This window comes from Saccostrea echinata, unplaced genomic scaffold (assembly GCF_033153115.1).
Source record: "Saccostrea echinata isolate AGI-Se365-2 ecotype Australia unplaced genomic scaffold, CSIRO_AGI_Sech_v1 ptg000029l, whole genome shotgun sequence".
NCBI classification, from domain to species: domain Eukaryota; kingdom Metazoa; phylum Mollusca; class Bivalvia; order Ostreida; family Ostreidae; genus Saccostrea; species Saccostrea echinata.
The window spans coordinates 30,695,697-30,712,467 of record NW_026889778.1 but is presented as its reverse complement, the minus strand read 5'-3'; the positions used below and the strand labels follow the sequence as shown (position 1 = coordinate 30,712,467).

At 34.2% G+C, this 16,771-nt stretch overlaps 1 protein-coding gene across 2 annotated transcripts in view; it reads right to left on the bottom strand.

The window, feature by feature from the left end:
• Positions 1-16,771, bottom strand: part of LOC133195809 (ubiquitin carboxyl-terminal hydrolase 15-like) — a 427,782-nt gene that overhangs the window by 121,856 nt on the left and 289,155 nt on the right. For both annotated transcript variants that reach the window (XM_061331759.1, XM_061331760.1), the window contains exon 8: positions 5,655-5,813. In XM_061331759.1, coding sequence (XP_061187743.1) covers positions 5,655-5,813 — 159 coding nt within the window. The remainder of the gene's footprint in view (positions 1-5,654; positions 5,814-16,771) is intronic.

Below are 16,771 nucleotides of genomic sequence, written 5' to 3'. Positions count from 1 at the left end.
AATAACTTTTTCCGGGTATAACTTTTTTGTAACTTTTTCCACTGTTTATTTGGGTATAACTAAAGTATAACTTTGTAACTTTTTTATAACTTTTTGTGTAACTTTTAATAAGTATAACTTTTTGTAGTTATAACTTTTTTGTAACTTTTATGCACTTGCTGTATTTATGTTGAAATAAAAGATGAAAACTTATACAAAAGTTATAAATTTTTTGTAACTAAGTTATAACTAAATTATACCTCACTTAAAACAGGTGGTTCCAAACTCCTATAACTTAGTTATAACTTTTTTGTACCTTTTTTTAGTTACAAAAGTTATAACTAAGTCATATAACTTATTTCGGTATGGGATGGGTGTAAAACTTCGCTTGTTTACCAATTTTTGAGCAGCCAACAAAATAATAAAATATCAAATAAATGACTCAAAATTCAAATTTAATGATTCAATGGAATTTCGGCATATGTATAATTACACAAACAATTGCCTAACTTCCATCATATAGTGGAATTAATCTTAAATAATTACAGTTTGAATTTGGTGACAATCAATTTTATTGACGGAAAAAAACATATCTTTTACAAAGCACCATTACTTCAAATATTTTATCATGATAAATTTAATATATTTTATCATTTAGATCTGCGACTTCTAAGTAATTAAAATTATCATACTACAGTATATAAAAAAGGAAACTTTTTGTCTTGTCAAAAAACATTTCGCATTTTAAAACAATCCTATCAGGTTTTGCATTTATCCTATCGTGAAGATCGTTTATCAGGTCTATCTTGATTTGCTTTATCGTATTTTGCGTTTATCTTGTTTTGCGTTTATCATGCTTTGAGTTTATCTTATCGTGCATGTATCCTGTCCTATCATGCGTGTATCCTATCATATCGTGCGTGTATCCTATCGTATCGTGTGTGTTTCCTATCGTATCTTGTATCCTGTAAAGAATAACAATGTGGGTACTGTAACTATTTACTTAGTTTATTTAATACCCAGGAGCAGAGAAGAAGATTTTCAAAGAATATAAGCATTTTCACTATATAATCAATAGAGCCCCGCCCTAACACCAGAACACCTGACCCAGGGGCCATGAAATTCAAAAATTTGGAAGAGGCACTCTTGCTCATCATAACTATGTACAAGGGCCGTTCAAAAATTACGCGGACTTGCTGCACAGAAAATATATTTGACGACATAATCAAGCAAAAATTCATAAATAATATAGAAGAATCTTTACATATACAGTCATCAAAATTTCATATCAAAATATTGTAAATTGGTATCAATTTCGGGTGATTTAACAAGACATATCATGAAGTCACGGCGCAGTAAAACCTTCAACGTCACGGGCATTTAAAAAAAAAATAGCTTTCACTTTCTCAATATTTTCCCTTAGTATTTGATAGAGTACAGTTGGGGTTACCTTATCCACTCAGAATAAACATCCATATACCATTTCTGGTCCAGCTTAAAAACTTTAAAAAGTATTGTGTGTTCTACTTTGTGTTAAACACCAAAAAACTGCAGATATTTCTGAAGTAAAGTTTGACGTCAGTCGATCTCAATCACATTCTTAACAGCCCAGATCAGTGTTTTGTCGATGAACTTCTTCCATCCCTCCCAGATTGCCTTTTGACTAAGGTCTAACAGTCTAAAATTCTTTTTTACATTTTGTAGATAAGTGTCGAAAATTCCGCTGATTTACTACATGTTTCATCAGGCTTATTTTGGACCTCTGTTGGCGTTGTCCCAGCATGATTCATGATTTGATAAAATTGCGCTGCGCCGTCAAATTACGAGACGTCATTTTTGCAGTTGATTTCGTAAGGGTCACATCGGAGAAATATTACGATATTTCTGTTAGTATTTAAAATATTACGTCAGAAATCTATATACTAATTAATACAACAATAAAAAGAAATTTTAGAGAAAATTGTTGAATAATATCGTGAAATGAGCAAAATAAATGAATAAAATTTTTGATACCGCATGTTTGTTTTTCAACATTTTTGCGGTGCTCCGTGCATCACCATCAGCAGTATCAAAAGAGCAATAATTTTATGAATATTTAATAAAATCAAAAAATTTTACAAAGAATTTATTGGAATCTTTAAGAAATATGTTCCTGTGAAATTTCAATTCTATATGACGTCGGTAGGAGTAAATAATAGCAGAGTCCGCGTAATTTTTGAACAGCCCTCGTACTTGGTTAGTTTATTTAATACCCAGGAGCAGAGAAAAAGATTTTCAAAGAATTAATGCATTTTCACTATAAAAACAATAGAGCCCCACCCTAACACCAGAACCCCTGATCCTGGGGACATGAAATTCATAATTTATGAAGAGGCACTCTTGCTCATCATAACTATGTACTTAGTTATGTTATTTAATACGCAGGAGCAGAGAAGAAGATTTTCAAAGAATTAATGCATTTTCACTTTATAATCAATAGAGCCCCACCCTAACACCAGAACCCCTGACCCTGGGGCCATGAAATGCACAATTTTGGAAAAGGCACTATTGCTCATCATAACTATTTACTTGGTTAGTTTATTTAATACCCAGGAGCAGAGAAGATTTTCAAAGAAATCATGCACTTTCACTATATGATCTATATAGCCCCACCCTAGCACCAGAATCCCTGACCCTGGGGACATGAATTTCACAACTTTGGTAGAGGGCTCAATGCTTATTACAATCATGCCAACAGTTTGACTGCTTGATGTCCACGAGTAAAGAAGAAGAATTTTAAAGATTGCATTAATTTTGGTGTCTTAGCCCCACCCCTCAGGCCCCAGGGGGGCAGGGACCATGAAATTCACAATTTTTGTTCCCCTTCATCCATAGATGCTATATGCAAAATTTGGTTGAAATTGTTTGAGGGGTTTCAGAGAAGAAGTAAAAATGTTGAAATGTTAATGGACGACGCACAACGCAAGACGACAGACAAAAACAGATAGAATAGGTCACATGAGTGACTCAGGTGACCTAAAAAAAGTACCTGTTCAGACTTTGGTCTGATTATATAATTTATATACAACATCAAATGATGTCAGAGTCTAGACGTTCCAAATGTCACTTGCGTCTAAAGAGACGGAAATAAATTAAAACTAAAAAAGTTATCTGCAAGTGTTCACCCTAACAGTCGTACAGTCAACATATTGGTGAAAGTAGGACTTTTTTTTAAAACACAGAAACTGCAGAAAGAAGGAATAGTAACATCAAGATCCTGATTTCATCTCTGATATTTCAAACGTATGTGTTTGCTTTGCTTCCAATTATGATTAATGTTCATTATCTACACAATTCATTTTAAAGATTAATCTCCTATTATGTCTCCATCCTATTTGTTTTAACATTGAACATTCAATCTACACTACAACTTTACAATTCATGGCTCTGCTGTTTTGAAGATTCTCCCTATGTATTGCCATGAAAATCCCCTATTGTGGCTCCACACTACCTCATGAGACCATAATTTAATCCTAATTGAATCTACACTTTGTCAGGAAACTTTAATTTATGGTTTAGCTCTTGCTACTCAGTGTTTTTTTTTAAGAAGATTTAATACAAGAGGCCCAAGGGCCTTGAATCGCTCTTCCGATAAATTGTACAACCAGTATCACTTCTATTTGAAGCCTCTAAATATCCTGTATATTTAAATAAAGCCTTGAAATTCAAAAAGTGGGTCATCATGACCTGCATTTCATATAAAACACTAAAAACCTAAGATGATTCTAAGCCAGTAGTGCACATCCTTAGATGTATCATCCATGCAAGTTTGGTCAATATACTGTAAAATCAGAAATATTCGTTGAGGATTAAATTTCGTTTATTTAGTTGTTAACAATTATCAACGAAATTAAATCCCACACAAAATTTTTATATGACTATATATAGAATAGGGATACTTTCGAATCAATGAAATTAAATGGCCACTAAACCTTTTTAGGTGACATATCAATGAAATTTCATCCCCACAAAAATTTGTGCCCCTACAGCAAGTCTTTAAGTTAGTTGGAAATGAGGTTTGCTCCAAAAACTTTAACCTGGTGACTCATCTGGAAAATGTAGGTCAGATCCAGCATCTGAAGCAAGTGCAGTAGTGTGCATCCTTAGATTTATCATCTTCAAGGTCTTTAAGTTACTTGGAAATGAGGTCTGCTCCAAAAACTTCATCCTGGTCACTCATCTGGAAAATGTACGTCAGATCCAGCATCCAAAGCAAGTCTGGTAGTGTGCATCCTTAGATGTATCATCCATGCAAGTTTGGTCAACAGTTACTTGGAAATGGGACCTGCTCCAAAAACTTTAACCTGCTCCAAAAACATTAACCTGGTCATACTTTAGCTGAGATTGCAGCATCTGAAACCTTGACTGGTACAATGAAACACACTAGAAGCATCCTCCATGCATCTCTGATTAACATAGGGCATAGAAGTACTTGAAAAGAACAAGAAGTCTGTGAGCCAATGCTCACTAGTAATACCCCCGCTCTGATGTGAATATACGTTCTCATGAATCACACCATATTGCATGCCTAGACAATAAGTGTGCTAAAGTTTCAAGCACCTGCAATGAGTAGTTGCTGAGAAATTTAGTACAGACAAACGCACGGAAAAACAGGAAGGTGACATCAGATTTGTACAAAAATGTCTCCCACGTACCATATAGCAATCCTAGACAAAGTGTGCGCTAAAATTTCAAGCATCAGCAATGAGTAGTTGCTGATAAAACTGTGACGAAAATTTGTTATGGACAGACACAAGGATAAACACCTGGAAGGTGACATGAGATTTGTACAAAAATGTATCCCTCCATATAGCAATCCTAGTTAAAGAGTGTGCTAAAATTTCAAGCATCAGCAATGAGTATTTGCTGAAAAAACTGTGACGAAAATTTGTTACAGACAGACGCACGGATAAACAGGAAGTTGACATCAGTTTTGTACAAAAATAAATCCCACAATATAGAAATCCTAGACAAAGAGTGTGCTAAAATTTCAAGCATCAGCAAGGAGTAATTGCTGAGAAAACAGCAATGAAAATTTGTTACAGATAGATGCACAAATAAACAGAAAGTTGACATCCAATTTGTATAAAAATAAATTCCACTATATGACATGCCTAGACAAAAAGTGTGCTAAAATTTCAAGCATCTGCGATGAGTAGTTGCTCAGAAAACTGCGATGAAAATTAGTTATGGACAGACACATGGATAAACAGGAAGTTGACATCAGATTTGTACAAAAATGAATCCCACCATACGGCATGCCTAGACAAAGAGTGTGCTAAAATTTCAAGCATCTGCAATGAGTAGTTGCTGAGAAAACTGCAAAGAAAATTTGTTACGGACAGACACACTGACACACAGACAGGCAGACATACAAGTGTTAAACTGTATACCCCCTCCTTTGGAGTGGGGGTATAAATATGCTCCAAAAACTTTAACCTGGGATGCCAATACCGAGGGTATTACAAAAGCTCCCCCAACTTCGATGAGGTGAGCTAAAATAAAAATTTTTACTATAATGACAATGATGATAATGCCAATGATAACAGACAATGGAAAAACTTAGATCAAAAATGCTTACTTGAGCCTTTGGCTCAGGTAAGCTAAAAAGTTTTTTTGAAAAAAAAGCCTCTTACTTCATCAGAGCGGCTGTCTGTATCCTGGCATTCAATGTATGGTTTTTTCTTAATTCTATTTAAATCTTCATGTAATCCATCAAGCAGAAATGCAAGTAGTTCCTGGGAATCTTGTTGCTGGTATCCTGAAAACTGGGGAGCAAATTTTCCGACTTGTATCTGTGAAATAAATCTTTTTATTACATTTTGAAATATGGTGATTTATCTTATGGAGGGGGGGGGGGGGGTTCATGCATATTTTCTAAACAAGTTATTTTTTAGACATAAATTTAAGAGGGTCCATGGGCAACAATGCACATCCGAGTGTCCTTGGTCCTACTGTTCTTCAGGCTTTATTAATTTTTTTTATTTTATTACATTCAAAACTTTGAGCCTTATTGCAGCTTCATCTGTGTCAATGGGTTAAGGCCTGATCAGACTTAGTTGAATATTAAGCTGGTCAGATAAATATAGGTACTCTGCTTGAAATTGAAGGAATAGCATTTTTAAATACTGTTAAAAGACAAAAAGACAGACAGACAATGGACATCTTTACATATTGATATTGTCAATACACACATTTCTAGTCTAGTGGTTATTGAGAAACAGATTTTTCACAATTTTTCCTGTATAAATTTCACTGTAAAACTTTGATTCCTTATTGTGGCCCCGACCTACCCCCGGGGGCCATGATTCAAACAATTTAGAATTTACACTACCCCAGGAAGCTTCAACATAAGTTTAACCTTTTCTGGCCCATTGGTTCTTGCGAAGAAGCTTTTTTAATGACCCCACCTTATTTTTGTCTTTTCTTGATGATCTCCCCTTGTAACAGGGGTTGGCCCTTCATTTTAACAATTTAAACTCCCCTTTATCCAAGGATGCTCTGTACTAACTTCGGCTAAAATTGACTGAAAGGTTCTTGAGAAGAAGTTGAAAATGTAAAAAGTTTACAGATGGATGGATGGACAGACAGACGGATGGACGATGGTCAACAGGTAATCAGAAAAGCTCACTTGAGCTTTCAGCTCAGGTGAGCTAAAAATTAAATCCAAGGGAGTGTAGATACTGATATGTTATCCTACTGTTTGAACCTTCACGGCAGCTGAGTTGGAAGAGTGCTTGCTCCGTGATCGGAAGGTCATGAGTTCGCATCTCGGCCGCGACTGACCTAAGTTGATAAAAAATAGGTAGCAACTGTTCCTTCGCCAAGCGCTCAGCACTTTGAAGTGAAAGTTGCGGATCCTTCGGATGAGACCTTAAAAACCAAGGCCCTGTGTCACGGCAGGTGTTGGCACGATAAAGATCCCTCACTGCTCAATGGCCCTGAGTGCCGAGTAAAGGTCTAAATTTGAAGCCCTTCACCGGTATATGGTGACTTCTCTATATGAGTGAAAAATGTTAAACAACATATAATCAATCAATCAATCCTACTGTTTGAAAACTTCAGATCTGAAATTTATTGCCTCGGTACATGCATGTATTTCTAAATATATTTTCTAAGCTCATATAATATACGCAGTACATATACTTTCCAGCACAATAACGCAGACAAGAACTAGAAGTACAGATGGAATAAGAGCAATGTAACACATTAAATTGATTAAATTCTAAGGAATATATATATATATATATATATATATATATATATATATATATATATATATACACACACACACACACACAATAGAAATCCATCGCAGCTCATGCTCATTGCAGGTGGGAATATCTGTATCGAGTAACACAGAGTGAATAATTCTTGTCCTTGACGAAACTGTGCTATACTGAGGTATAGTTCCGCTTGACTGTGTTTTAGTTACAATGGAATTTACAATTTGCTTTCTTTTTAGTGTCTTTTATATCAAAAATGAACAGACATAAAAGATAGATGATTGAAAGAAAATACACAAGACCCTTTAAAAAAATATAATAGTCTATAAAAAGACAAGAATTTAAAAATGTGGCACCAGGTGGATTCGAACCAAGACTCAAAAGAGTATCTTCGGTGTATATACCCAGCAGTTTTACTGATCTAGCTATTCTGGATTTGAAAATAGTGTGTTTAAATGCCAACTAGGTTTTTAAAAACAAGTTTCTTATTTTCTATTGCTTTTTTGTGAATTTAGACCCTATTTAGGCAGGGGTGTCCCTTAAAATTCCTGTCTTAAATTCTCCCTTTCATCACAACCTTACAAAATATCATAATTTATTTAGGGGCAAGCCTGGCCTTAAGGACTTCTGGGCCAAAATTCATGCAAAAAATCTGTGCTTCAATGGACAAAATGCTGTATTGGCCAACTTTGGAGGCTAATTTTTCGGTTGTAAATAATAAATTTTAGGTTCAAAAGACAAATTTGAAAAATTTAGATATATATACATTAGTTAACAACTAATAAACATTAAATTATATAATTAATTATATAATAATAAATAAATTAATTAATTAATAATTAAAGTCACTTTTAAAAATCAAATCAATTAATTTGATTTTTAAAAGGACTTTTTCTGGGAAATTGTTCTCTCCTATAGGTCAATTCTTTTCAAATAGTGAATATCCTTCGTTCTAATGGAGGGCACCTCTTTCAAAGGGAGATAATTAAGAATTATTGAAAAACTAAAGGCATCCTTTAAAAATGTTTTCAAGAACCACTGACTCAGGGATAGAAAAATAGAATTTTTCAGTACTTGTCCTCGGACAGGTTACCATAGTAAAATTACTTGTCCTACCAAAAAATATGCTTGTGCCACTTTTTTTGTAAATAACACAAAACTAAAGCATTAACATAACCTTAAATTTTTTCTCCACTGAGACAATATATGGGGACCAACCTATACCTAAAATCACTCATTTCTCTCATGGAGAAAATTAGGAGGAAAATTCTAATTCTAGGGAGACTTTTAGCATGTGCTGTGCACATTGATTATTAAAAAAATTTTTAAAATACAGGTAACTCTCGATATCTCGAAGTCAGCAGGACGGAGGAAAAACTTCAGGAGTTCCGAGTTTTCAAGTGTCCAGAATTTTTCGGGTTAATTGGGTTGACAGGTTTCAAAACTAGTCTTACCGGATGTAACAATTTCAATGCCGTGCTAACTTTTCACACGTGGTTTTAATAAAACAACCATGCTCCTTTGTATTTTTAGGTGTTTTTTTTTTTGGAAACTGAATAAAGCAAAAAGGTACATCATGATGTCATGTATATATAGTTATTTATTTTAAGTAAGTAAGTACATGTAATGTATTTATTTCCGATTTTCGGCCCAGAAGGCATACAAAGGCATAAGTAACAAAACAGAGAGTGAAATTTCTAAATGATAGTTGAACAATTCAGGAACATTAATTATGATGTTAAGAATACACATAATTTTCATACTAATTAACATGAAAAAAAAAAGATATTATACAATAATAATACATGTACTACAGACAAGTTCATTGTTATTTCTCATGATAAATCAACTTTTCTTCTTTTAAAACAATTATGAATGTAATATGAAAAACTCATTTCATTACTCTTAAGCCATATAAACTTGTTTCTATTAGATAAACTTAATAAATTTTTACAGATAGTATTCACAGTCTCTAAAAATGGTTTTCGTAAGTCCTGATATGCTGAACAATTAAATAAAATGTATTTCATCTTCTACACAATGAGACTTGCAGATAGCAAATTTTTCATTAATAGGAGTTTGTTTATATTGACCAGTTTCAATAGCAATAGGAGGTGAGCTGATTCTAAAGTGTATAAAACATTTTAAAATATCAGCATTACTTATAACAGAAAAATATTTTTCTCTACAGAATCTTGATTTAAAGAGGGCATATGATCTGAGCTTGCCAACTTGCTTCTTTGCATTGTCTGAGAGTGTATTGCACCAAGTGGCTTTATATTTTTCGCATAACTTATTAGCAACTATTGAAACATTATTTTTATCATGTACAAGATGCTGTATATCTAGTTTACCAAGAATAAAATAAATTTACTGCTCCAGCTACTTTTGTTGTTTTCATATAATACATCATTTTCATACATAGTTTCTTTAAAGGCCAAGGTTTTCAACCGGTCGGTTTTCCTCAGGTAAGTTTGGTGTGGGGTGGAGCTTAATTGAAACGGCTGTGAAGCTCCGAGGGAACCAAGCTGGCTTGTGTATACCTACCTATATACACAGGATGTTACCTGTATATTACCTAAGACATAGTTTAACTTCGCGTGTTGGTCAATCAAAATGTTGATCGTCAAATTTATGAAATAAAACATGCTAAATTTTTTATGTAGACTGATTCCTTTAGTTCAATTCTTTTTTTAAAAATATGTTTGAATAAAGGAGACAATTTTGGTTTAATTTTGTGCGTTAATAAATTTCAAATCTTTGGTTGTAAGCTGGCGACACCGAGGGAAATAGTCATTCACAAAACGAAAATAGAAAAAAGCGCAGTCCTGAATAATTAAGTCTCTAAAACTTAGAAATCCTGTTTGAAGGCTAAATAATGTAGAAAATATATAATAAATTAGATAAATATTTTTTGTATAATTCCTATGTGATTAATCCATGACACATGCATGTTCCGTAAAAATGGTCAAGGCATCCGCGTATTGTTTCTCCGACAGGTAGATGAAATGGGAATATAATCACTTTATCCTACTTTTTTCTTGGGATACATAATTCTAAACATAACTTGTATATGCAATGACAGCTTTTATAGTAATGCTTAGTTCTCTTTAAAAATGGTTATTTTACAGTTTCATTACCATGTCTCGAAGAAATATTACACGTCTTAAAATTTTTAATTTGGACAATATGACCATCTCATAACTATAAAAAAGGAATTATTATTTTATTAAATTACACGATGCTTCCAATGCAGTTCAGTATTTTCTGTTTTAAGGGGATGTTGGACACATGGTCACATGACTCTGTTTAACTACGTCATAGTCTCCGTTTATATAAGTGCAAAACATGTAAAGCATCAGTTCTTGTATAATTTTTTGACAATTTTTTTAACTTTAATTACCATCTTATATAAAAAAATAAAAAAAGTTTTAACATTCTTGTAAACATTAACAAATTATGAAAAAGATTGATCCACTCCTCTGTTTCCTTAAACTGCGCGTCCAACAAGTCGGTGACATCATACATGATTTGTTAGTACAGCAAGATCATACTCGGTGAACAGAGGGGCGGTATTATTATGTAAAAACAGGTCATAATCAGTATATGATGAAATATTTTGAGAAACGGGGAACACAAAAATTATTTTTGCATGGCTGATGACGGAAATCTTATGTAGGTATATCTTATTTCGCTTATTTAGCGTCATAGTTGGTTTTTCCCGTACTCAAGAAATGTAACATGACACGTTTTTGTCATGCTTATGTCCTCTTTAACGATGTCCTGTGAAATAATGAGGTCAGCTTCATCATTCGAAACTTTTACAGTTAATCAATAATTTGAAGGATTTGCATTTCAACGTAAATTAAAAAATATTGAATGATAGAATTTTTTGTAAATTACGTTTTTTATCGTTTAAGTTGTCTTAAAAAGTGCATTATTTTCCCTATCCAGATGCAGTGTGATAGACAAAACTTGCTTTTTCGAATTTTAAATCCTAGTTAAACTCTGAAATATTTTAAAAGATACATGTCCACTTTGATATTTTTTATGTATGCTTAAAAAATCCCATTATGGACAGAGTAATGCGCCTGGAAACATGGAGAATTAAAACTCCACTTAGATACTGTAGGGCATAGTATTTGTCAATCAATATCTCCAAAATAAGGTTAGAAACCTAATGATATAACTGCTTTAAGATATGTGGGACATACTTAATTAGAAATATACAAAATATGAAAAAAATTGAATGACAAGTATTTTTTCAGCTCAAGGTCCTTCTCCTCCTTAAGTAAAATCGATGTACGTGTAAATTTGGATAATCTATACTGCATTATAGATTAAATGTATAGTGAAATGACCCCCCCCCCCCCCCTTTCTTAATTACAATTTAAATAGATATATGACTGATTTTCTTTTTCATTTATTTAATTATTTGACAGACTGATTAAATATAAATTATATATGGCTAACTACTTTATCATAAAGTTAAAAAAAATAATATTAGCTCTGGCTGCTTCATCACGATGTTATAAATTATATGCAGTAGGCATCAAAGACTGAATGTTAATTCAATGATCGGTACGATCCCCAGCCAAGGTATACAAAATTATACACAACGGCAGGTAACACAATGTCAATCAATTTTCAGTATCCAATCTCAGGCTTAATTTCATCTGATTGACAGGGGTTCACAGACCAGGTAAAATTGAGGGCGGTGCTTATTTCCTCCCCCTTTAAGTAGTGAATTATCACCAGAGCTAGTGATCCTTTGAAAATATTTCAGTTTGCTTTTAACAATATCAAAATACATAGGAGAACGACCAACTTCACCAACAATTGCCTTATTTGAGGCTTTCTTATGAACACCACAAATATATTTCAAAAATTTTATATTAAGTTTTTCACATAACAGCATCCGAAGCAAGTGTGGTAGTGTCCATCCCTTAGATGCTTCATCCATGCAAGTTTGGTCAAGGTAGGGCTTATACTTACCTGAGAACGGACCTACTCCAAAAACTTTAACCTGGTTACTCATCTGGAAAATCTAGGTCAGATCCAGCATCCAAAGCAAGTGTGGTAGTGTCCATCCCTAGATGCATCATCCATGCAAGTTTGGTCAAGGTAGGGCTTATAGTTACTTGGGAATGGACCTGCTCCAAAAACTTTAACCTGGTCACTCATCTCAAAAATCTAGGTCAGATCCAGCATCGGAAGCAAATGTGGTAGTGTCCATCCTTTAGATGCATCATCCATGCAAGTTTGGTCAAGGTAGGGCTTATAGTTACCTGAGAACGGACCTACTCCAAAAACTTTAACCTGGTTACTCATCTGGAAAATCTAGGTCAGATCCAGCATCCAAAGCAAGTGTGGTAGTGTCCATCCCTAGATGCATCATCCATGCAAGTTTGGTCAAGGTAGGGCTTATAGTTACTTGGGAATGGACCTGCTCCAAAAACTTTAACCTGGTCACTCATCTCAAAAATCTAGGTCAGATCCAGCATCGGAAGCAAATGTGGTAGTCTCCATCCTTTAGATGCATCATCCATGCAAGTTTGGTCAAGGTAGGGCTTATAGTTACTTGGGAATGGATCTGCTCCAAAAACTTTAACCTGGTCACTCATCTGGAAAATCTAGGTCAGATCCAGCATCCGAAGCAAGTGTGGTAGTGTCCATCCCTAGATGCATCATCCATGCAAGTTTGGTTCAGGTAGGGCTAATAGTAACTTGGGAATGGGACTTGCTCCTAAAACTTTAACCGGGACGCCGACGCTAACGCCTACACCGATGCCGACCCCGGGGGTATAACATAAGCTAATCTCGACTTCGTCAAGGTGAGCTCAAAATCTTATTTATCATCATTTTATATTTGTACAATTAAGTGTGAAAATATTAAAGTGTAAAAAAAATTACAAAAAGACTTTTTGGATATAGGTCCACAACCCCACAACACCACCCCCCCACCCCCCTTTAAAATGATGTCTCGTATGTCCTGTACTTTTACCATTCCACTTTTGCAATATTTTCAAAATATAACCGTTTAATTATATTTCATGTATGGAGGTGTTACAGGGAATGTACAACATAACAAATGCTTAGCGAGGAATCAACTTCTCTGATGACAGAGAAGGGACGGAAGACCTTCTTGTTGCCATGGCAACAAGGTTTTGTTAAGGTCTTCCGTCTTCATGGAAGACCTTATAGTGATTCTACTGTTTCTTATTAAGGTCTTCCGTCTTCACAGAAGACCTTATAGTGATTCTACTGTTTCTTCTTCTTCTTATTTTTTTTCTGACCATCTAATTTTGTGCATGCGATTTCTCAAAGACTACTGGATGGATTTTAATGAAATTTTCAGAAACAATGTATTGTAATCTGAAGTTATTTTATCCGAGAGAATTTTTGGAAATTCCTTTCCGGTGCCAAGTTACGAACCATTTTCTGAATTTAAATTAACATTTTGTCCACGGATAATCTCAAGAACGGTAAAAGATATCAATGTAAAACTTTCAGGGATTATAGATCGTGATAAATACTAGCCAGGACGTGACTTTTTGTTCGTCGTCATTACTTCCGTTTGTTACCAGATGCGAATTTAAAAAGTTGATTTTTTAAAACTTTTTTTGATTTTCAATATTTTCTTTGATAGTAGTAGTGTTAATAGAAGCACTTCTGAAAATGCTTAATATATAATTTGTTTTCAAATTGATAAATCTAAACTCTAGATATATACGCATTTTAAAATTTGAAGCGGGTCCAAAATGGCGGCTGTCTTCGCAAACTCCGACGAGCAGGTCGGCACTCGGAGCTCCTCGGGTGGCTCGTTCCTCGAACACTAACCTCGTCAATGGTGTTCTACCATGTTGCTGATACAGTCATGTGATCTTTTTTGAAATTCCTCCAAATGGTATACCTTTGAAGTCTGAGTTACTTTGAAGCACGCCCAACACTATGTTTTGCTTTCAAAGACTACTTACATGATGTTGTGATCAAAACCAATATCCAAGGAAGAATTAGACAAGAGAAAAAAATTTTTGAAGAACTTTATGCAGAGTAAAATTTGAAATGAGTTACAAGGCAGAAATGTAATCGATTTGATGCATATTTCTCCACCAATCACTTCCGAGTATTGTATGGAGCGTAGCGGAATCAGTCGAGGATTGCCGATTGACAGGTTTGAGTTTAAGGAGACAGCGGAGCGTCTTGTTGAACAAAACTACCATAAGGATCAATGAAATATGAAGGGATTGTTGGATTTGGCAGATTATGAAATGGATAATCTGTCTTTGAAAAATAAATACTCTGACCTCCAAATGCAATAAAATGAGTAATTTGTACGGTATATACAATAATATATATGAGAATGGAGACCATTCAATACAATGTACATTTCAAAGAAAAGGTGCGAAGATTTACTCGTGACGTGATGTATCATGACTCTTCTTTCATAGTAGAAAAATGGTCTGATGCAGAAGTGCAGAAAAAGATTACACGGACACGTTTGTATGAAATACAGGTATATGGAATTGCATGAAATAAAAAGTTGAATACACAAAGAATAAAGGAAGTAAACAGTATCGTCAGTTAATCAGCAATATATTATTTGTTACTGTTTAAACTCAAGTAACAAATTCCGATGTGAATCTGCTTGCACAAAATTTGGCTAGCTAGCTCTCATTCTGTAATTTCGCACTATATATAAAAAAACTTTTAACCTATCTGAAGCTCGTTACTTCAGGCAATAATACAAAGTAAACATTGATGATGGCTGTTAAAATTGCGCTAGTGTAGTGCTTTCCATATTGAATTTTCACGAAGGCGATCTGGATTTAATCCCAAATTTGTTTGCTTTAATTTATGTTTTCAACTTTATAAATGATGTTGAGTGGGTTTTTTTTGGTTAGAGATGATAGAACATGAATTTTAGATTGGCGAAGGGACCTTTTCATGCGTTGTCGTTAGTTCCGGTCGCTTCCGGAAGCGAATTTAAAAAATCGATTTTTTCAAAAATCGAAACTCTTGATATTCGTCATTTTCACTTTGAAGCGGGAGTTGAAATGGCGAAATAGTAAGCACGTTGGATTTTCACGCTAACTACCAGGGTTAAATCTCCAGAGTGTTTGAATTTTTTTCACTTTTTCAGCTTGAATTTACATTTTTATTTTCAAACTCGGATGGAAGATCTCTCATTGCTCGCCCGCAATGAGTTTCTAGTTATTATCATTATTTTTCTGACCATCTGATTTTATGCACGCAATTTCTCGAAGACTACTGGATGGATTTTAATGAAATTTGCAAAAACAATGTGCTGTACTCTGAAATTATTTTATCCGAGAGAATTTTTGGAAATTCCTTTCTGGTGCCAAGTCATGGACCATTTTCTGAATTTAAAAAGACATTTTGTACATGGATAATCTCAAGAATGGTAAAAGATATCAATGTGAATCTTTCAGGGATTATAGATCACAATAAATACCAGCCGGGACGTGACTTTTTGTTCGTCGTCTTTACTTCCAGTCATAACCAGATGCAAATTTAATAAGTTGATTTTTAAAAACTTTTTTGATTTTCAATATTTTTCTTCGATAGTAGTAGTATTAATAGAGACACTTCTGAAAATGCTTAATATATAATTTGTTTTCAAATTGATAAATCTAAATTCTAGATATTCGCATTTTAAAATTTGAAGCGGGTCCAAAATGGTGGCTGTCTTCGCAAACTCCGACGAGTAAGTCGGCACTCGGAGCTCCTCGAGTGGCTCGTAATTCACACACTAACATCGCACGTCAATGGTGTTCTACCATGCTGCTGATACAGTCATGTGATCTTATTTGAAATTCCTCCAAATGTTATACCTTTGAAGTCTGAGTTACTTTGAACCATGCACAAACTATGTTTTGCTTTCAAAGACTGCTTACATGATGTTGTGATCAAAACCAATATCCAAGGAAGAATTAGACAAGTGAAAAAAATTTTTGAAGAACTTTATGCAGAGTAAAATATGAAATGAGTTACAAGGCAGTTTCTGGCAGAGAAATGTAATCGATTTGATGCATATTTCTCCAACAATCACTTCCGAGGTTTGTATGGAGCGTAGCGGAGTCAGTCAAGGATTGCCGATTGGCAGCTTGGAGACAGCCGAGCGTCTTGTTGAACAAACTACCATAAGGATCAATATAATATGAAGGAATTGTTAGATCTTTCAGATTATGACCTCCAAATGCAATAAAATGAGTAATTTGTACCATACATACAATAATATATATGAGAATGAAGACCATTCAATAGAACATACATTTCAAAGAAAAGGCGCAAAGATTTACTCGTGATGTAATGTATCCTGACTCTTCTTTCATAGAAGAAAAATGGTCTGATGCAGAAGTGCAGAAAAAGATTACACGGACACGTTTGTATGAAATACAGGTATATGGAATGGCATGGAATAAAAAGTTGAATACACAAAGAATAAAGGAAGTAAACAGTATCATCAGTTCATCAGTAATAGATTATTTGTTATTGTTTGAACT